Genomic DNA, 22,157 nt, shown 5'->3' on the forward strand with positions numbered 1-22,157 from the left:
ACCTGTTTTTTTTTTTTAAGTGCACATCTCAGTTCTTCCTTCCACAGGTGTATTGTATCCTATCAAGCTCTTCTTTGAGGTTACATTTTAAACATGAGCAAATGAACACTTTCACACATGTAATTAAACCAGGAACCCTGTTAAGTCCATCTGATGGTCATACCAGACCTGTGCATTAACTTACTTTACAGGAATTTTAACCTTCGTACCAAATTTTTCTTCCATGTCTAAAGTGATCACATTTTTTTTCTGCGATCTCCTTTATTAAGGGGATGTGCACAAGCCACACACCTTTGCGTGCAGCACAAACACACTGAAGGCCACTCTTAAGGGGAATGCAAAGAAGGACAAGAGTGCACTGGTTTGACCCTCCAACACCACTGCTGGAAGCTGAGTGTGGAAGGCTAAGTTGGCGAGTGGCAAAATGAAGGTGTAAGCCTGAGAGGTCCTATAAGGACTAACAGTGTGATGGTTTTAGCCCTTAATCTGGCTCAGTGCTATGTTGCCAGCCATTCCCCACTGGCAAGCGGCTCTTTGACATCAGAGTCCAGCACAGCCTGCAACTCCACCCCTGAGTCCTGCTCCTCATCCCCAATCAGTGCCTCCTCCACTCCTTTCCCTTGTCGCCCCCTCCTGTGACCACCCTGTCTCCTGGGCAAGCAGAGAAGGACCCTGAAGTCTACGTGGGCCATCATAACCTCCAATGTGTAGTAGAGGGACCAGAAGAGAGCAAAACAGCCAAGCAACAGCATGAACTGGAAGAGGAGGAGGACACAGGTTATAGAAACAAGGAATGTAAATCACAACAGGAAGAGTCAATCAGTGATGGCTGAATGTGCTGGTAAAGTGCAAAGGAAGGGAGCTGATAAAGAATGGAAAAGGAGAAGGAGCACACACACCTAAAGGTTAGCTGAAGGGTTAATCAATACTCGATTTGTTTTATACCCTTTTGTCCAGGGGCTCACAGATTTTAGTTACCCTCTCACATGTCCACCATCCTACTGCTAAGTTAAGTTACGCACATCTTAACTAAATAAGAAAGATGAAGGCCTGAGGATATATTTAATCACTGGAGACTTTATGATAAACACTTCCCTGATTGATGGTTAAAACCATGAAAGTTGTACAAGAAACATGTTAAAAAACAACAACAAACACACATCACCTCCCCAGGGAGAAAATGAACACAGTCCGCAAAGAACTCAAAAGACTGAAGCACACAGTGGGCAACAGCATGGTAACCATGACGCGGCTTGTCTGAGTGTGCAACGTAAACGCCGCGCTGTTTACCTTGAGGTTGTTGGACGTGAAGGGCTTGGTGATTTCTGGAGGCAGGTCCAGGCCTGGAGGGCAGGGCAGAGAGAAGTTGCTGTGCAGATACTTCCCAGTCATTGCCTCCTCCACCAGCCTGTCAATCGATGCACAGCCCATCAAACTCACAGAACATCTTCATAAAAATCACATGTTCACTCCAAACATCTGCCCAAGTGTTATGCCGACTGTGTATCGGTTCTTGCCTCTGTCTTTCCTTGACCTCGCTGAACATCATAGATGAACCATACAGAGTCAACTTCCTCTCCTTCAGCACTCCCACAGCGGCACACTGGACAGAAGATTCATCTTCTACAGAAAAAGTGGAGTGAGGAGGTCATGATGAAGAGCCAAACAAATAAAAAAAATTTAAAAACCCAAACAAGTCTAGCTGTAAGAAGGGCAGAAGCTCACTGTGGTCAGAGATCTTGAGGGTGTAGAGGCCCTGGGCTCTCTCTCCCCAGCAGCGCACAGTGGAGAAAGTCCAGTCCTGGTAGCCTGCATTATCTCTATGAGCACAAAACACACACAGCTACATTAGACTGCAGCACAAACGATTTTCAGTGCAATCTTGGGATACATTAGAAACCTTAAACGTGAGTACGTTTTACAATTACCATTTTCCGTAAAGTGTTGTTTTACAAAGCTCAAAGACAGAAACTACCTGTCGATGGCACGGCGAGCCCCGATGACTGATGTCATACCGCTGGGGCAGATCAACACGAACTCCACGTTGCCACGGCAAGGGTGGATGACTGTCACGGTCACGGCTACATGCTCCAGGGTCTCCATTCCAGACTGTCTCAGGTCGGCAGCAGAGACTGATGGAGAGGAGACAGAGCGGCTCACAATGTTTCTATGTTTGACAGTTTGACCCTTTATTCTAACCTGGTAAACAATGAAGAGTATGTGAATATGCTTGAAATCATTCTGAATGCATGTTTAAGTTTCTATTTCAGGGCTCATTAGCTTCATTTTAAATGCTGCTTCACAATACGGCGGTGATAAGAATTCAATTTTCTACTCGTCCTATTATTTACAAAACTTTATTTCAGTAAAACTTCTTTGCTGCTGTTATGACAAAGCAAATAACATTTCCTTTAAAAACAATTAGAGTTTAGCTAATGAATGAAATCAGTCCTAATCTGGAGAGACTTTAAAACAGAGCAAATCAATAAAAACCACTCTATAATTTCAATCTTCCCTCAAACGTGAATCTGTTATCAGTGAGTCTTCCTGACCACCTCTTGCCCTCCCAGTGCGAGTGTCTGGTAATTTCTTGGTATTTCCTGGGCTCTGAGTGCTAATGGGCCATGGCTCTATCTGACCATGTAGGGCTGAACACATCCTCGGGGCAGGGAAGGACGCAGAGGGCCCAAGGAGAGAGGAGGAGATGTGTAAACAGAGGTGTGGACGGTAAGATGGAGAGGCATGGGACAGATGTAGAGAAAAAGGGAGGGGCAGCAAGGACAAGGAGACACATGGAGAAGAGGAAAGTAAGAAGGAAAAGAAAGCAACTGTAGAGGGGAAATGAAATAAAGGACAAAAAAGAAGCTTGGAGAAAGGTTTTAAATGCTAGAAGCTCTGACAGCTCAGAGTTCAAATCAACTTCAGATTTTGGAAGATTTTCCATGAATGCACTGGTCTGGCAGTGGTTTTCACTGGAAATTTTAAGGAAACCTGATATGCATTCAATAAACAGGGTGCGGGGGTGAGTGCGTAATAAACTCCAGACAGCACGCTGCTGACCTGTGCTCATAGCTCAAGAAGGGAAGACACATGAAGATCCCTTCTTGTATCCTGGGATAAAAGACTGCATGCTTTTCTAAATAAGCAGATGATGGGTTTTTTTTATATCTCTGTCATTGGGCTGGTCATGAGCTTTAGGCCAAGCTAAATAAATTCAGTGTAGAGCTATAAAAATGATGTAAGATTGTTGAAACTTTTTTTTTCAATCCCAACTTTTGTCTGAGATGACAGGTTTGAGTATACCACACAAACCAACTCTGCTAAATGACTGCTCTGGGTTAGAATGTGATGACGCAGCAGCTGTGAGCTTTTACCATCGTGTTTCTCTTTTACAACTAACTCACTGGCGTTCCTTCACCTCGCAGCAACCTAAAACCTCTATTCTTCACAGGAACATGAGACTGCGAGCTCCCACACATCCTCTCTTCCTCAGAAAAGTCAAACTCAAGTTGTCTGTAAACTAACGTCACCCACTCGCCCTGAGCTGGGCTGATGAAACCTGATGTGACTGGTCATGAACAGGTCAGAGCAAGTTGCAGCGTGCGCTTACAAGTGGAGAAAATGTTCACATGGGAAGAAGAAATTTTGAAAAGCTAAAGGGGGCGTGTTAGTGAGTCAGCCAAAACACATAGAAACTACCACAACAAACCCCGAGTAGTGTGACGGGCAGGTCTGAACAGCGTCAGTGGTGAAGAAAAAAGAGCCCCAACCAATACTGACTGAAACGACGCTTAAAGGAGAAAATGTGGAGTACAGCACCTCTTTAACAGCAGCTCTTTGTGCGCACACACACAGACGCACACACATCTGGCTGTATTCCTGAAATCAACAAGCCCATAAAAGAGGGAAGATACAGATCGAGGGAGGAGAGGAGGAGATGAGGGAGAAGGAAATGTTTCTGCTAGAATGAGGTCACCATATGCGAAAAAACTGTACAAGGGAGAGATTACATACACAGATAGCTGAATGTGAGAGATTCAGAGTGGTAAGAAGTGATGAAGGAACAAAATGAATAGTGAGAAATGTTAAAGTAGTTATATCAGAAAAAAACTGAAGAAAATGGAAAAAAAACCTGCAAAGAAATCTGGAAAAAAAATTTCGCCAAGGGAACTCACAAACAAAGAGAACATTACCAAATATGGACAAGCAGCCTGTCTGAGGAGCAGGCAGGCAGAGAGGGAGGGGCAGAGGGAGTTAGCTACATGAGTGCAGTGCGTAAACTTGACAAGTAAATGTCCAGTACAGAGCTGAGAGAGAAGTAGACACTGAGGCAGGGTTACCTTCCCAGGTAAGGACGAGCTCATCGGGATAGATCACAATGGGGGTTTCCTCCTTTATTACAGAGCTCTGATAGGACAAGAGGAATGGCACTGACTCCCACACCTGAAACAGAAACCAGAGACATCTTCAGCCTAACCTGGAGTGGACATCTTTATTGAAAGCAGTGGCTGTGTCTCTACGTGCGTATGTGTGAACCTTGGCGGCATTGACGAGCCTCCACGCGTTGAGCAGACCGAAGCCGTGCTGGTGACTGTGATGAAATCCTGCTCCGTTCACCTTCCAGTCGGCACTACTGTCGCACTGTCAAAACAAACACAGCCAAGATCGAGTTTATGCTCTTATTGAGCAACAGAAATGACAAAATAAACAACAGAGACCACTTCCAGGAGTATTGGGAAATGAGATACATCAGATCTGGCACGTTAATGAGCCAGCTTTCCTCTTAGGCAAATTTTGTTACCCCTGGACAAAGGCTGGCTCTCTTAGTCTCATATAAACTGGCTGCTGCCTGTAACTATGTAAATATAGCAGCAGTAAGTTTGGACAGGGCTTACCCATCCATATAAAAGCTGATTCTTTATCTGGCCTTCATAACACTCGAAGCATTGCTTTACTATTTATGATTACTGGAAGAGTAACTAGCAATAATGGGGGTAGATGAGGCTTCATATGTATCAAAATGCATTCAACATCACACGCTGACGATATCGGAAGTGCAGAAAAATTAGCAGGACTTTCCAAGTCTACGAAAAAAATTAAAATAAAAAAAATTGTCACCATATCCTGACAATCTACACACAATTCTTTAATAATAAAAATAACTTGTGGAGCTCGACAGTCACAAGACTTAACACAGGGACTAATCAGCCGAGTTCTCTCTTTGATTCCTGGTTGGCTGGGCCGTAGCTGCATGTTACTGAAATCACCACTTTCTCCCGCTTGTCTGTTTTTACTGCACTCTATATGTCAGCGATGAAGACTCACAAATTTTTATAAGCCAATAACTCTTGAGTTTTATCCACTGAAGCAAAACACTGCTGAAAATTTCAAAACACTGTTAGAACTGTGAGCTAAATTGTGTCAGAGCCTACATTTAGTTTACTTTGCATCCCATTTTCACCTTTCAGGTTTTGACATGTCATTTTGAATCATTCTGTGAACAGCTGGTATTGTGACCTGATTGGCTGAACAACAGAACACACAAGGGCTTTACTCAAAAAGATACTCGACAATTACATTACACCAAATAATGCAAATGTTAGTAGAAAGAGGCTTCAAACACGGATATACATTTTCAACCCAAGAGCACAGAGAAGAAGGCACGAAAGATTAATGCCATAAATTCAATATCCAAACAAAGACAAAATATAGCAGACCCTAAGAGAGAAGTTTACCTGAGCACAGTGTGTGTGTGTGTGTGTGTGTGTGTACTGTAATAACCAAGTTTCTGAATTTCATCAGGCTTACCTTGGTGGCAGTGAAGGTGATGATGTGCTGGATATCCCTCCAGGTGAGGCAGGGCCGGACCTGCAGCATGAGTGCCACCATTCCTGCTGCCAGGGGTGCTGCAGCAGACGTACCGGTGTGGCCCTCGGTACAACCTGTGCCCCCCTGCATGGACCAGTCTGAAGTCACCTGAAGAACCACACAGATGGGCTGGGTGTTGGAAGGATAGTTTGGAGAAACTGTGCACAGTATAAACAGTGTCACGGCAGTAAAAACTGTCAGGAGTCTGAATATAAACTGTTATCAAACCCTTTTTAAAAGCCATCTTGACCCATTTGAACGAAGGTAACCAGAGTTCAGCCCTCTGTATGTGCAGTTATTAGAGTACAATTTGACACTGGCAACACCCAGAGAAGAATTTAAGAGCCACATTAAGATTAAAAAAAGTAAAATAAATGAGGTTAAACGAACAAAACCACAGGGAGGAATACATTAAAATGTGTATACACAAACACAGACAATCCAGACACCTCCTTGAGCAAACAGCAAAAGATCAACAGCTATTCCCAGCTGTTGATCTTTTGCTGTTTGCTCATGGACATCAAATACAGCGCAGTGCTGTACATGTACTGGGTCTCCAAAATGTTTTTAAAAAGGCAATTATGATTGGATGTGGGTGGTATTGCAGTATGATTTTCAATACACTCTCTGTTTAGCTAGTAAGAAGATGATGTATTTTGGTCTTCTGTGCTGTTGCACTGTGTTAAAATGCCACCAATGTGCAGTGTCTCCTGATCCACAATAAGTAATTTATTAAGAACGTTTCATTTATATAGCACCTTTTAAGATGAAAATCACAATGTGGTTCATATCAAACACAGACAATTAAAAACGAAACAGACGATAAGACAAAATAAAATACTAAGGCCCAGTTAGCTTTTTAAATGAGGAATTTTTATGGCTGGACACAAACCCTGATCAGAACATCTGAGAGTCCTACTGGTGACACATAGCTGCAAAGGTTCACTGATATATTTAGGTGCTAAAGGTGAACTTTGCATTGAATTCTAAATTTAATAGGGAGTGAGTGCATTGAGATCAGCAACTGTGTGAGATGAGCAACGTTGGGGGATCTGGTAAGCCTACCAGCAGCAATCTGTGGAAGATATAGATGGTCCAAGGAGGTTTTACTGAGGCAGACGAAGAGTAAATTACAATAGTCCAAAGATGAGATAAAAGCATGAACAGCAACTAATATTTCTCAGCTGATGAAAACAAGAACAAACTAAACCTTAAACACGCAAATCCAACAGAGTGCTAAGCTCAGCGAGCTGTGCAACATAACAACAGTGAACAGAAAACAAAGTAACCAGTAAACTGTTCATGAGTATTTTGGGTTTAGTCCCACTGATCAAAGATGACACAGCCAACATTAACAAAGAACTGTTTGCCCCTAGAAAGTTGTGCTTGAGGAAAATAATCAACCAGTCTCTTACTATCATTCCTTGAAGGAAGCCATCCTTGCGCCACCTATTTAAGTGGGTAATGCATTGCCTGAGTCTAATAGTTACACATCCAATCATTTGTTCTAACTTTCAACCTCCTTATTTACAACATCCACTACAGGTATTAGAGCTGTTGGCAAGGCCACGCAGACTGCAGCCCCTTGTAGTTGTCCAGTAATGAATAATGAAGCGCCGTTCTACAACGATATAACTGCTATTTGTGGTGACACCTAGCGAAGGTAGCAAAGTGTAATCATTCAGTCAATCAAATGCTGCCAGTACAACTGCTGCTATCTACCAGATACACTGATGTAAAAGTCAGTATGTGATGGACACATGAGAAACAAAATATGCTGCCAAACCGTGGTCACCATTGTTCAAAGCATTAGAGGCTCTTTTTTAACTCATATACGAGGTTTTATAAGTCCCACATGTCTTTTATAAATAGTCATGGTGTATTTATTTCAAACAACTGAATTTCTTCATCTTCAACACTGAGCATCATGTTTTAATTAGTCACAGCTATTATTTGGGACTTACATTATTTTTATGAGAGTTGAAGCCCTTAAAATATCTTCAATCCTCCATTAGTACAAGATGCAAAAACTGCCAACAGCTTAGAAGTAATTTCTAAGATATCACTACTTTTTTTTTCTCATGACTGTCCAGATGTTATAAACTCAATAATAAATCCCAACTCAGCGCGCTGGTGACAGCAGCTGTTCTTGGTAAAAGTTTCTGGAGACTATTGAACTAACGGGCAGCGTCTGGACAGCATTTGGCCTGTGACCATACTGTGGTCAGCAGTGGATCACACAGCCCACTCCTGGCTAAGCTCTTCTCCCTCAGGCGATGACATCCGCCGCTCCAAACTGCGTTACCGTGGTGATGCACAAACAACAGCAAATACAAGTCAGCGGCTTCAATGGGCTCTTACCCCTGTCAACATTAGTCATGGTTTTCAGATGAAAACACTCCCTGTTAGTCTTGATGTGGAGCTGCTCTTTCAAACAGCTGTCCCCATCACTACAGTTTTAGACCTTTCCAGTAGAGAACTCAAACACACTGGTCTGCATGTCATGTCTTGGAGTTTGGTATCTGCAGGCTTAATCAGTAAGGTTAAATATACGCGGCACAACAGTTTTTAAACATGTAGAGCAAGAAACAGACCCTTTTGAAAATTTTATATAGATTTTCTATATTGGCGATCATCTGTTCACTCACACGTGTGTGCTGGCCAAGAGGTTGACAGCTCACCTAGACACAACTCAACTCTATGTCTCCTTTCCAGTGCCACCTACGCGGCTTGGCTCGACTTTACTCTGTTTTGGTGATTTTTGATTAAAATTTAGCACCACCTCAATGTGGGTGTGGTCATTGGTGCCGCACAGCAGCACAGAAATCCCGTAACATCATTTGCATGCAACGCAAACAGTTGGAACCCTGGCCTCCTGCTACTACCACCTAATGGAAAAACAGAGTCAAGCAAAGCCAAGTCTGTGCTAGTGGAAAGAAGGCTTTGGAGAGAGTAACAATTTTTGGGAACTTTTTATTATACTTGTAATCATGTAACAAGTTATTTCAGCTTGAGTGGAGATACAGAACAGCCTGCCTCCACAAATTTCTTTAAAGCCTGCAGTTCAAATATTAGTTAAACTTTTAAATTTCTGCTACATTTAGCATCACGCAATGCTGTAGTTATCTACAAACTGTGCTAACATCCACTTGGAAGAATGCCAAGACTCACCTTTGAGTCAATCTCTGTCTAGTTGCTTACTTTACACATGATGCACATGATTTAAAGCTGTTTGTCTAGTTCAGAACGCACACACCTCTAGTCTGAATTTCACCGAACATGTAAGGTGTCAAACCACTGTCATGGCCACTATTAACCCAGCTAAATGAAGCTAAACTAAGTTGACTCGCTATTCATGCACTTAATTCTTTTACTTGTCTTTGTTTGATGAGACTTACAATGCTCCTCAAAGAGCCCCTCCCGCTGCTGAAAGTGACGGCCAGCATGGATGCGCACTCCTCAGCATAGAATGGCATCTTGCCTTTCTCGTCGACCGCTCCTGCATCAAACAAACACAGAAACTACTTGCATGCGCCACACATACTGCACAAATAAACCTGCAGAAACAGGGCGGGCACAGGCACGCCTAAGAATGTCCGGTTCTTACCGATTGTAATGGTGTAGATCGAGTTGGCATACCCGTCGTAGTTGCAGTTGTCGTTGTACTGACCACCGTTACCGCTGGCAACTATAAAGATGCTCCCGAATCCTCGTCTGCCTGCAATCACCCCGTGCTGCAGAGCTGCCTGTGGAACAGGGACAACAAACAAGTCATTAGCATAAAAACAACAAAAACAACAAAAACATGAAGTGAAAATCTGCAGTGGTCTTCTACATGTCCAAGCTGCTGAGCTGTTGTGTTTTACTGCCCTCTGCTGGACAAAGAGTTCTGTGAATAGATGATCCCACCTTTCCCAGAGGATGAGGTCCATCCACAGTATGCCCATCATCATCTGGACCCCAACTAAAAAACACACAACGAGCAACATCAGCAAGAACATGAGAACCTTCATTAATATGATATTACAGCATATTAAAACACCGCTTAATTACACAGGAAACACAGTCGGACCTGCAGCTGTAGATGTCATTAACTTGGTAGTGTTTGTTAAAGGCTATAGCCTCCAGGCTGTCTGTCAGTGGGCCATCGAGCACTCTAATACCTTAGAAGCAAGCAACAAGTCACAAATGAGATAAATTCAGAATTAACTCTGTCATCTTCAGATTTTAACAATGGAAAAAAAAAAATCAAGATTTTCCAGTCTGTACCTGCTACTTTGCTGCCATAGGCCACTCCCACTGCGCAGAAGCTGTTGTTGGAAACAGCTGCAATCTCTCCAGCGCACCGAGTACCGTGGTGGTTGTCGCTGTGAATGTCAGGGTGAGGCATGGGGTCTGGGTCATTTGAGTTAAGGTCGTAGCTGCCTTCTGGACTCTAAGAAGGACATAAAATCAGTTTTTAAACATTACTAGAATCGTTAATAAGACAATCAAGAAAACTATTACAACTAGAACTTCTTATTATCCAATTCACTTTGATGTTCTCTTCACTGTGTGATCACCTTTCTGCTAGTGCGGACTGTAAGTCTGTCTACACTGTAAAAAAACAAAACAAAACAAAAAAACTGCTTCCCTTCTGCTGACAGCGACATTCTCTCTACTTTATAACTTTCCTCTGATCTACAACATGCTGTTTCAAGTTAAATCTGCCACAGTAGTTCCTCCACAGCAAGATGATTCTTGTCTGGCCTGCAGTTGCTAAACTATACTACAAAAGCCCACTGGCAGAATTGACTAAAAAAAAAGTATCGATTACAGTGATTCAACACTGGATTCCCTACAAAACAAATAAATCCATGCCAGTTCCCATTGTTAAGCAATAGGAATAAATCAAAAAGTTGCTTAGACAGTTTTGACTTACATAATTTGGCTGAATATCTTGGTGGGTGTGCTCCACCCCGTCATCAACAACCACCACTGTGACTCCCTGGCCGGTAATGTTACGCTCCCACACTCCTGTCACGTTGATGTCCATGCCCTTACTGACGTCATTGTGCTGCAAAAACAGGCAGAGTAAAAAAAAAGGATGAGAGGAAGAGGTGGAAATAGAAATGTCAAGGTAAATCAAAACAAGAACAAAAATCAAAACAAGAGAACAGAAGGAGAAAAGGTGAAGTGGTGTATCTGGCAGTATGGGTCTTATTGTACAACAAGCATTTCTGTGAAGCCAATCAGAGCTTTGAAATCCACTATGGCTGTTTTGTGTTTTTGTACCCACATATTGGACAGCTGTGAAAAACAAAGTAATAAGCTTATAAATCAGGAAACTATAAAAGAGGCGCAAGCTCAAAGGTTACAATCAACTGAGAGGCAGTATTTAGCTTTTCACTTTGCACTTCATTCTCACTTTAGGCAACAATTTACTTTCCTTCTCTCTCCTTGGTAAGCTGTCTGATATTGCTCCGTAGCATTTGGCATAACCGTTAAAAATAACACCAAATGTCATGTCGCACACAGATTGTTACATTGATTCACACTTAAATTGCCTGGCTTAAATTCCATTCTGATTGAGTTGTTCAAATAGAATTTAGAGCTAAAAGTGCTTTTTAATTAAGATATGAATTGATTGTCAGCCTCTGAATTAGTTAAAAATGTTAATGCCACATTTCATCATAAAGACAGAGTCAGTCATATGCATCCTCACCAGGTGCCACTGTTTGGGGTAGTTGGGGTCGTTGAAGGCCATCGATCTCTTTGAGCGGCTGAGCACTCTCTCCTGAGAGTACCACATAACATGAGGGTGTCCTGCTAAAACATCCTCAGGCCGGAGAGCTTGTCTCTTGATGCGTCCTACAGACCCAGCACCGGGCTTTGTAGAGCACAGCAAGTAGTGGCCTTCCAGGTGTCCTATCTGGCCATGGTTGTGCAGCCCAGCCTGCTCCGCTACCTGTGACAAGAGAGAACACAGATGACGACTGAAAAAATTAAACTAGGACAATGCATCTAAACGTGGCCACCTTCATGTAAGACTAATGTAAGGCACTGCTGGTCCAGAGAAACCTTTTTATAGATCCTATAACATTTGGAGGAAGTCCAAATTGTGTGTGTGTGTGTGTGTGTGTGTGTGTGTGTGTGTGTGTGTGTGTGTGTGTGTGTGTGTATCCAAACTGAAGGAACTGTCAAAGTTGGCAGGTGCTAACTGACATAGCATGAGAAGATCATGAAAGTGAATCACTATTGGTATGATTTACTGGAATATAACTCCAACAGGCTGGCATGTGCTCTTAATGTGGGTAGGTGTGATTGGTTAGTGGGGTTTTGGAGGTAATCAGGAGCAGCACCAGGAACTGCAGGAAGCCTCGGTGTAAGATTAGCAGCTCTCTGTATACGGTACTTAACATGTAAGTAATGAGTCACTTGTAATGTTATGTTATGCATCTTAAAAGTGAACAAAATCACATCTCTAATTTTCAACTACAGCATTATCATGAAACTCCTGACACTCAGTAAACACATGTTCCAAATCACAGCGTCCTCCAACTCATTCTTGTGTTTGTAGCTTAGTTGTTGTTATGCCAACAGCTGGCTGGCTGTTGGATATGTTGCTCAGAAATGCAATCAGTTGTGTGAATGGAAAAAAAAGAAGAAAAGGAAAACGTAAAAGATCTAACAGTATGCAGTTCTGTGGGAAGTATCATAGTGAGAAGGCTTCACAGAACTGTTTGGTCCTAAAGCATTTTTACAGCGAACCTGTAAAACAAAGCCTGTCAAATCACTACATAGATAAGAGACCATGGGATAAAAAGAGAATACGAACAGGGAGCAAAAAACAAACAACTGAAAGGTTTGGTGAAATGAAAAGCTAATGAATGTGAATGTGTTAAGTTCAAATGCAAGTGTATGAAATGGCCTATTATGGTTACAATAACAACAGCAAATAACAAGCTCTTAAGTCTAATCTGAAAAAGCATGAATGAAGTACTCTACCGGTACCTTGTTGGCTATTAAATCCATGTGCACAGCACCGTGTTCACCATCTTCTTCCTTGTGATCAAGACCAATGTGCAGTCGGACCGCCCAGGACTGACCTGGACTGCAAGAGGGTGACGGCCAAAGTGAGGGATCAGAGGCAGGTGCTAAAGGAAGTGAGGGGGTGACAGGGGTCAGAAGGATGAGCAGCAGGAGGACGAAGGAGGACAGAAAAATCAGTAAGAGGAAAGTAGGCAGATAGAGCTTTGCCATGGCGAGGAAGGGTGATGCACGGGGCCAAAAAGGGCGAGTTCTCCTCATTGGAAAAGCGACCTGAACATCAGACAGAGTCAGACAGGGAGAGAAAAAGGTGTCATTAGTGAGGACAATCTGTGAATCAGTGCGCCTTGGTGTTTATCATCTGCATGCTGTATTCAGAAGCAATGTATCAAATTCACAGCATCTTACTAACTGGACGGCATCTGTGTGAGATAAACCCTGTGGTTAAATCAAAGCCTTTGCACCAGTGAGACACACAGTGCATTCCAACACCTGCAAAACAACATCAATCATACCTGTTGTGGGCGGTTTCTTCTAGCCAAACAACAGGTTGTACTACATGTATGCCTCAGGTTTTTTCACAGAACCAAATAGCGTGACAAATCAATCACCAGGAAAACGTCCAGTCTGCGCAAATGTGCGTATGTAACATCTATAACCACATCAGACATACAGCCGAAGACATTACCGATGGCTGTCCTATCGAAAATCTGAATTATGATATTGATAGCCTTAAAAAGGCATTTACGGCTATTTAAATCGTGGCTCTTTCTCTTTGATACGAATTAGCTGTCTTGTCACCCAACAGTACGCTCTCGTGACTTCTTAGTTTTGATGACTTCTTTTTGTTTTGTTTTTATTCAGCTTACTAGCTAGCTGTACGTTTGACCGAGATTTGTTGTATAATTACAGTGTCTGTGAAAACACTGCCACGTACACTCGATAAAATTATAATGTAGTGAGAACAGAAAAAGAAAGAGGAAAAAAGTCAACAACCTGAAGAGGGAGTCGGGTTTCGTTCCCAGCCTCGTTGTTATCATAGCTTAGTAAGCGAGCTAGTTCTCCTGGCGGCTAACGAGTAAGCTCGCTATTCTTTTATTAGATAAAGTAGTACGAATTAGTAGCTGTTTGAAAATGATTTGTAGTCAGACACCTTCAGCTTACTTTTCCACTGAATCCCCGTTTAGTCCTCTGCCGTTTGTGAAATTCAGGGAACCAAAGGTAATCATCTCATTTCCGTACAACACTCGCGAAGTCGCTATCTAGGTGCTACGTCACGCGTTGCGCAAAACGTCGTGTGGGCTTCCTGATTGGCCCAGAGCCACGGCGTAAAGCAATGCAGTTAAAACAACAACAGCAAGTTATTCAAAACACTTGGAGCATTTATCGTAATCGAAGATTTATCGTAAGAAATCATAATGTAAAAAATAAGTGCAATTTCAACAGCATGTCTGTTTTTGTTTTTGTACAAGATAAAAGAATTTCTGCTCTATTGAATGAAAGAAATCTTCTTAGCACTCTTTGTATGGGGTCAGAACGATGGCACCTTGAAATGAAACCGAAAAAAATATTGAAACCGAAAAAAAATATTGTAACTGAAATAATTGTACTGAAAATCTTGTATTGAAACTGAAAAAAAATGATAGTGAAAAACAATTAATTGAAACTGTAGTTTTTTTTTCGTTTACAATTATTTTTTCCCCCCAGTTTCAATCCATTTTTTTCGGTTTCAAACCATTTTTTTCGGTTTCAATCCATTTTTCGGTTTCAAACCATTTTTTTTCGGTTTCCAATTCAGCGATCCAGGCCTCCAGAGCTGCATAAAGGCTACATTTATTACAAGTATCATTACTGCTCATTTAAAAAAACAGAAAGCATAACTCCTTCTCCAGAGTCGGAGCAGTCTTCCACAATAATTGGGTTTGACATATCAGGTTAAATAAAGACTGCTGAGGAGCAAGCATGGCTTGGGCCCATCTCAGAGCTCACCCTTGCAGCAGGATAACCATGAAAGAAATTTTGCACAGTCTAAGGAATAAATTCTCCTTTGTTGATGAAACACTAGGAAACACTGTGAGGAAACCTCCGTTCTTTTCACTGGTAAAAACTTCAGGTGTAGGAAGGGGCCTCTCCAGAGGTACAACCTCCCTGAGCTGTGCTGCTGACCATGCCCATCGTTTTATGACCACAGTATACTCATTTTATAACAGATGTCAATCCAGCAGATTATCTTTGTCATGTGGTGGATCAGGAGATTTGCAACATGGATGCACAGCCGACAAATCTGAAGCAACTGTGTGATGCTATCATGTCAATATGAAACTAAATCTGTGAGGAATGTTTCCAGGTCTTTGTTGAATCTGCGCCACAAAGAATTAAGGCATTTCCGAAGGTGAAAGAAGGTCCAAAACAGTACTGGCAAGGTGTAACTAATGAAGTGGCCAGTGACTGTATTTAGTGTCTAGATGTTTTTTCAGTATTTTATTCACTTAATAGCAGGACAGAATACCACATGACTGTGGCCTTGTGTTATACCCTCTCTGCTGCAGTGATGCTGCAGACAAACACAAACATCGTAATCAGACATTTAAGAAGAGCCTCTTGAAGATGAAGGTCTGTGTCTCTTGACCTAAACACATAATCCAGTTAAATCTAATTTATGTTCATCAATGCCCCTCACACTGTAACTTAAAGTAATAAATTGGTTACTGATTAATTACAGAAGTATATTTGTGAACTTAAAGATGTAAGCCTTGGACCATCGAGATGAAATGTGGTTGGGAAACTTAACAAGCTTTGATAAAGCTTCATCAGTAGCTCGAGCAAGACCTCAAAACCTTCGCTCACCACGGGTGGTTAGCAGACTGTGGTTGTATCATGCAGCCTAACAACATGCAGTAAATTGCAGGTTAAAGCAGTCTGCTTACACGTTGTTAAACGACGGAAGGGAACTAATGTGTCTGTCACATTACCCTTTTGTCCCATTACATCCCAGGACTCGATTAAATTGCTGCTCACTTTCTACAGTACTTAAAACTGATCAGTAGGACCTGAAACTGCAAACATTCAAACATTCAGGCCAAGTAAGAATCAGCGGGTGAACGTATTAATCTTCTAAAAGTTTTTGACCAGGAGGTTAAACTCATACAAATTAGCTTGACCAAGGCTCATGAAAACATTTCCCTGCTTACAGATAGCAGATCATTTGTGTCAGTAAGGTTTATATTTGAGCTTCTTGTTCACACAGAACAATTTTTCTTCATTTTTTTAACGATTACCAAAGTCTGCGAATCCCCAAATTGTGCAGTTGTTCTTTTTGCTCCCCCCGAGGTCACTTTCACCATGTGACAAAAACAACACCCCACTGTACACACTCGGGCCACCAGCAACTTTCTAAATCCTCAATAAAAAGCTGATGGGTTGCAATGATGTTCCAAATAACTTATTAAGAAAACAACTAAAGAGACAGAAACTATTATGAAAACTGGTTTATTTTATATCTCCTAGTTTGAAATGAAGCAATAAAAACATGTATAAAGCATCACAAACTGTAATATTATACAAATGCTTACGTCCTGTCCTGCTGATGCAACGGAGACATCTTCCAGTGACAGTCTTCATCCGTGTGTGTGTGTGAGGAGGCTCCTAAACCCACCGACACAGAAGTGCATGTTCACAACTCCCTCTGTGCAGGCGGGGTCAGGACCCTCCTCACCCTGGGTGAAGAGGGGCGGTGCTGTGGCCAGTCAGGTATGAAGTGCTGAGAGTGGATCTTTGGTCCTCTGTGCAGCTCTGTCCACTCTCAGCTGCCCTGCAAAGCAATAACACAAGAAAGACGTAGTTTTAACACAAAACAGCATTTCCATAGTAGGTAGCTGCAGCATGTTGTTAAAATGCTATTTTAAACTCAACATATACACACAATAACTATAAATAAACTTAGACCTACAGTACTGTAGGACGATGATTTACACCAGCTTTTGGAAGGATTTAGTCTTCAAGACAGTTTGTAGCCAATGTGAGGTGATAACTTACATAGCTGGAACACAGCACCACTCTGCAGTTTGTCATTTGGTCATCCATCCTTCTCATCGGGTTGGGGTAAGGCTGTCTTCTGGGTGGAGCATCTCTCTGTGTTAGCGCCGTCTGGAATGCTGGGAGAGGACAAGTGTAAAGCACCTGAAGACAAAAAGACAGAGACAAAAGGATGAATTCACAGATCACTGATTTGTTCAATTTACTTTTCTTCAGTGCAGATGTCTTCTCTGCTTCTCTTTGCTGAGGAGGTGAGAACTGAGGTTGAAGGAGAAGCTTCGTGAGAAGAGGGGGAGGATGAGAGAAGGATATACTCACCATGGCCAAAGGAGCTTGCAAAGAAAAGCGTCTGGACTTCAAGTTACTTGAAGACGTTTCACCTCTCATCCGAGAAGCTTCTTCAGTTCTAAGGTCAAATGGTGGAGAGTCCCAGATATAAACCTAGTGGGAGAAACCCCCCACAGAGGGACAAAAGGACCCCCTGATGATCCTCTAATCGCCTGAGCCAAGGTGTGAAACTGGGTGTGGGTCCCAATCAGCCAGAGTTTCGGGTGAGCTCATTGTGAAACCTGGCCCCACCCTATCATGTGTTTTCCTGAGGTCAGATGGCCCAGGATGTGAGTGGGCGTTAAGGCGTCTGGGGAGGGAACTCAAAACTGGATTATAGATGGCAGAGAGTTGGTGTCGTAAACCACCGCCTCTGTTCAAAGATGGTCGCTCACAGTGGACATAGATGGCTTCTTTCACTCCTCTTTCAAACCATCTGTCCTCTCTGTCCAAAATGTGAACATTGGCATCCTCGAAAGAGTGTCCTTTATCCTTAAGATGCAGATGGACAGCTGAGTCTTGTCCTGTGGAGGTGGCTCTTCTGTGTTGTGCCATGCACTTGTGAAGTGGCTGTTTGGTCTCTCCAATGTAGAGGTCTGAGCATTCCTCGCTGCACTGTACAGCATACACCACATTGTTAAGTTTGTGTTTAGGAGTTTTGTCTTTCGGGTGAACCAGTTTTTGTCTGAGCGTGTTGCTGGGTCTGAAATACACCGGGGATGTCATGCTTGGAGAAAACCCTCCTGAGTTTTTCTGATACACCGGCTACATAGGGGATGACAATGTTGTTGCGTCTGTCCTTCTTATCCTCCCTCGCTGGTGTCTGATCTTCTTTTCTGTGCCTCTTTGCTGACTTTAAAAACGCCCATTTAGGATAGCCGCAAGTTTTGAGTGCTTCCTTTACATGTGTGTGTTCCTTCTTTTTTACTTCAGGCTTAGCTTGCCTTCAAGACTTTGAAAAGGCCTTGAAGGCCCCCCAGCGCGCCCCTGGACGCCAAAACAGTGCCAGCAGAGTGAAACTGAAAAATGGTTTGAAACCGAAAAATGGATTGAAACTGGAAAAAAAAAATTGTAAGCGAAAACAAAAAAATTACAGTTTCAATTATTTGTTTTTCACTATCAATTTTTTTCAGTTTCAATACAAGAGTTTTCAGTACATTTATTTCAGTTACAATATTTTTTTTTTCGGTTTCATTTCAAGGTGGCATCGTTCTGATCCCATATCTTTGGGCTTACATTGCAGGAGGGAATGTGTAAAAGCACAGAAAAACTTCTGTACTTTTTATTGTAGATATTAGGAGAAAAACAGGAACGTTTCTGTCATTTTTGTTTCGTTTTTTAAGTTTGAAGATATTGTAATACGAGGTGCTTATGTAGTTACAAAATGATTACTGTTTGGTAGTTTTTTATGTTTAATTATGTTAAATGGGAGATTTTCCTAATATCCTTTGCACACAGCTCTGTCTGTGACCACAGAAGCCCCATCGACCTCTTCTGATTGCAAGGGGCAGCCAATCAGAAGAAAGTTGAGCTATAACGGTTTGTTTTAGACAATGGAAGAAATAGAGGGCCACATCAAGGCCAAGAAACATGTAGGGCTTATTTTAAATTACAAATCATGCAAGGCTATTGCAGTTGAGTTTAATAACACACACCTATATATATATATATACAGGGAGTGCAGAATTATTAGGCAAGTTGTATTTTTGAGGAATAATTTTATTATTGAACAACAACCATGTTCTCAATGAACCCAAAAAACTCATTAATATCAAAGCTGAATGTTTTTGGAAGTAGTTTTTAGTTTGTTTTTAGTTTTAGCTATTTTAGGGGGATATCTGTGTGTGCAGGTGACTATTACTGTGCATAATTATTAGGCAACTTAACAAAAAACAAATATATACCCATTTCAATTATTTATTTTTACCAGTGAAACCAATATAACATCTCCACATTCACAAATATACATTTCTGACATTCAAAAACAAAACAAAAACAAATCAGCGACCAATATAGCCACCTTTCTTTGCAAGGACACTCAAAAGCCTGCCATCCATGGATTCTGTCAGTGTTTTGATCTGTTCACCATCAACATTGCGTGCAGCAGCAACCACAGCCTCCCAGACACTGTTCAGAGAGGTGTACTGTTTTCCCTCCTTGTAAATCTCACATTTGATGATGGACCACAGGTTCTCAATGGGGTTCAGATCAGGTGAACAAGGAGGCCATGTCATTAGTTTTTCTTCTTTTATACCCTTTCTTGCCAGCCACGCTGTGGAGTACTTGAACACGTGTGATGGAGCATTGTCCTGCATGGAAATCATGTTTTTCTTGAAGGATGCAGACTTCTTCCTGTACCACTGCTTGAAGAAGGTGTCTTCCAGAAACTGGCAGTAGGACTGGGAGTTGAGCTTGACTCCATCCTCAACCCGAAAAGGCCCCACAAGCTCATCTTTGATGATACCAGCCCAAACCAGTACTCCACCTCCACCTTGCTGGCGTCTGAGTCGGACTGGAGCTCTCTGCCCTTTACCAATCCAGCCACGGGCCCATCCATCTGGCCCATCAAGACTCACTCTCATTTCATCAGTCCATAAAACCTTAGAAAAATCAGTCTCGAGATATTTCTTGGCCCAGTCTTGACATTTCAGCTTGTGTGTCTTGTTCAGTGGTGGTCGTCTTTCAGCCTTTCTTACCTTGGCCATGTCTCTGAGTATTGCACACCTTGTGCTTTTGGGCACTCCAGTGATGTTGCAGCTTTGAAATATGGCCAAACTGGTGGCAAGTGGCATCTTGGCAGCTGCACGCTTGACTTTTCTCAGTTCATGGGCAGTTATTTTGCGTCTTAGTTTTTCCACACGCTTCTTGCGACCCTGTTGACTATTTTGAATGAAACGCTTGATTGGTCGATGATCACGCTTCAGAAGCTTTGCAGTTTTGAGACTGCTGCATCCCTCTGCAAGATATCTCACTATTTTTGACTTTTCTGTGCCTGTCAAGTCCTTCTTTTGACCCATTTTGCCAAAGGAAAGGACGTTGCCTAATAATTATGCACACCTGATATAGGGTGTTGATGTCATTAGACCACACCCCTTCTCATTACAGAGATGCACATCACCTAATATGCTTAATTGGTAGTAGGCTTTCGAGCCTATACAGCTTGGAGTAAGACAACATGCATGAAGAGGATGATGTGGACAAAATACTCATTTGCCTAATAATTCTGCACTCCCTGTATATATATATATATATACATACATATATATATATATATATATATATATATATATATATATATATATATATATATACATATGTACACACACACACGTACGTAGACAACACATATTCCAGTTACAATTAGTATTTTATTGGTTCGACAGTGGTGCCAGCGCCTGGCAGATAAATAAACAGTTCTGAGTTGACCTATTTACACCTTGTTCGGAGACAATACAAACAGTCTCTTATAGACATACATAGTGTTCTTTAGTGTATAACATACGTTGGGCTGGTATCTTTGTCCAAGCATACATGTATGGTCCCCCTTGAAAGATGTGGTGAGTGATTCAGTTTGTGTTTGTGGAAAAAAAGCCCTATAAAGTCTTGGTTTGTTTGCTTGTCATGTGTTCTTGTTACATGTGGAAATCATCAGATGGTGCAGCAGTCATATGCAGGGATATAAGCTCTGTGTGTTTTGTGTGTGTCTGCGCAAATACATGATCTGGAATGCACAACCTTTATGTACAGTAGATAAATTGAAGCCATCAATATAATAAGAAAAAGTGACATCTGCTGTGTTCAGTAGTCTCAGTTTCACACAAAGCAAAACCGATTTTTATACATTAAATATAACGTCTGATATTTAATCAAATTAGCCACGTTATGCATACTTGTTTTGCATTGCAGGATTCATTTGCTGGCATATGTCATTTCATTGGCGCTATTATCATGTTTCCATTTTTGTTAAACCTCTCAGTACACTTCTCACTTACAGTACAGCTGCGCACATCTACAGGCATGCTCACATGTATCAGACTCGTCTCATTCACTCTAAGCCACAAACAGAACATCTATACACACACACACACACGCACACAGTGACCAGTTCATACGTCCATATGTTTACATTATCTCCATCCAGTACTCATATCTGGCGTGATTTTCTTCATTAAAAGTGTTTTAATGTTTCTAAATGCTCTTTCCTCAAGTTCCAAATGTTAAGAGACAAACCTTTCCGAATTACAAAACAAATCCATTGTTGTGATTTATTTATATAATATTTATAATCATTATTCTTTCATTTCACATTTTCCTGCATCTGCTCTCTATAGCCATGCTGATCTGCATAGGTAGCTCAAACAGGCAAAGTTGATGCTGATGAAAACGGCTTTTTCGTAACGGCTCTAGTTATCCTTGCAAAACACTTGAGGGCAGCAAGGCTGTCACCATTTTCTTTAGTTAACGTTAGCTGAAAAATCTTTTCAAAGCTCCTGTTTTAACAGCACCGACATTTTAAAACACTTTTTAACCACAGTCCATGTTTATCCTGCCTTTCAAGCACATGTCTTTATATGACCTCCACGTCTTCCCTTTCACTTTAGGAGCGATATGTCGTCAGCGAAGTCCCCGTGTGGGTGCAGGCAGCGGGCAAAGCGCCACTGGCACACCATGAGACACAGCGGCAGCATGAAGAGAGCGCAGATGCCCGCCATGATGTAGGCGATGGTCATAAGGGTGGACTCGTCTGTCTGGGGGATGTTGTAGCCGCAGTCCTCCAGGTCGACCCCGTGGAACGGACCCTCCACGGAGGCTGTGCGGAACTCATCGTGCACTAAAAAACCAAAAAAACAAAACAGGATTGTATGTAGTCAAGAAACAGAACAATACTACCTACATTT

At 42.0% G+C, this 22,157-nt stretch overlaps 2 protein-coding genes across 4 annotated transcripts in view; both read right to left on the reverse strand.

Moving 5' to 3' along the window:
• The window catches only part of bace1 (beta-secretase 1), a 35,299-nt gene that overhangs the window by 455 nt on the left and 12,687 nt on the right, over nt 1–22,157 (reverse strand). The window contains exons 9-10 of the mRNA XM_040049508.1: nt 21,336–22,090; nt 19,444–19,451 (exon numbers count right to left, since the gene is read on the reverse strand). Of these exons, the coding sequence (XP_039905442.1) occupies nt 21,852–22,090 (239 nt within the window). The 3' untranslated portion in view covers nt 19,444–19,451; nt 21,336–21,851. The remainder of the gene's footprint in view (nt 1–19,443; nt 19,452–21,335; nt 22,091–22,157) is intronic.
• On the reverse strand, nt 6–14,190 carry pcsk7 (proprotein convertase subtilisin/kexin type 7). 3 transcript variants are annotated; one of them, XM_040049506.1, is made up of 17 exons: nt 14,062–14,190; nt 12,862–13,170; nt 11,573–11,815; nt 10,790–10,924; nt 10,138–10,303; nt 9,941–10,031; nt 9,778–9,832; nt 9,476–9,614; nt 9,267–9,367; nt 5,809–5,976; nt 4,537–4,641; nt 4,341–4,443; nt 1,976–2,132; nt 1,726–1,820; nt 1,518–1,623; nt 1,291–1,408; nt 6–755 (listed from the first exon to the last, which is right to left on the reverse strand). In XM_040049506.1, the coding sequence occupies exons 2-17, from the start codon at nt 13,156–13,158 to the stop codon at nt 498–500; spliced, it is 2,337 nt and encodes a 778-aa protein (XP_039905440.1). In that variant the 5' UTR covers nt 13,159–13,170; nt 14,062–14,190; the 3' UTR covers nt 6–497. The 3 variants fall into 3 exon arrangements, with proteins under 3 accessions (XP_039905440.1, XP_039905439.1, XP_039905441.1); XM_040049505.1 differs by having other exon boundaries at nt 13,894–14,181; XM_040049507.1 differs by having other exon boundaries at nt 14,051–14,180.

This window comes from Simochromis diagramma, unplaced genomic scaffold (genome assembly GCF_900408965.1).
Source record: "Simochromis diagramma unplaced genomic scaffold, fSimDia1.1 OVJJ01000611.1, whole genome shotgun sequence".
NCBI classification, from domain to species: Eukaryota; Metazoa; Chordata; class Actinopteri; order Cichliformes; family Cichlidae; genus Simochromis; species Simochromis diagramma.

Bases quoted from the DNA above. Each gene is read 5' to 3' on its own strand.
- pcsk7 (XM_040049506.1), bottom strand. From the start codon at position 13,158: ATGAGGAGAACTCGCCCTTTTTGGCCCCGTGCATCACCCTTCCTCGCC. The intron at 9,833-9,940 runs GTCCGACTGTGT...TGTGTTTTTTAG, and splicing joins AATGACATCTACAGCTGCAG to TTGGGGTCCAGATGATGATG. The intron at 1,409-1,517 runs GCAAGAACCGAT...ATCGATTGACAG, and splicing joins GAGGTCAAGGAAAGACAGAG to GCTGGTGGAGGAGGCAATGA.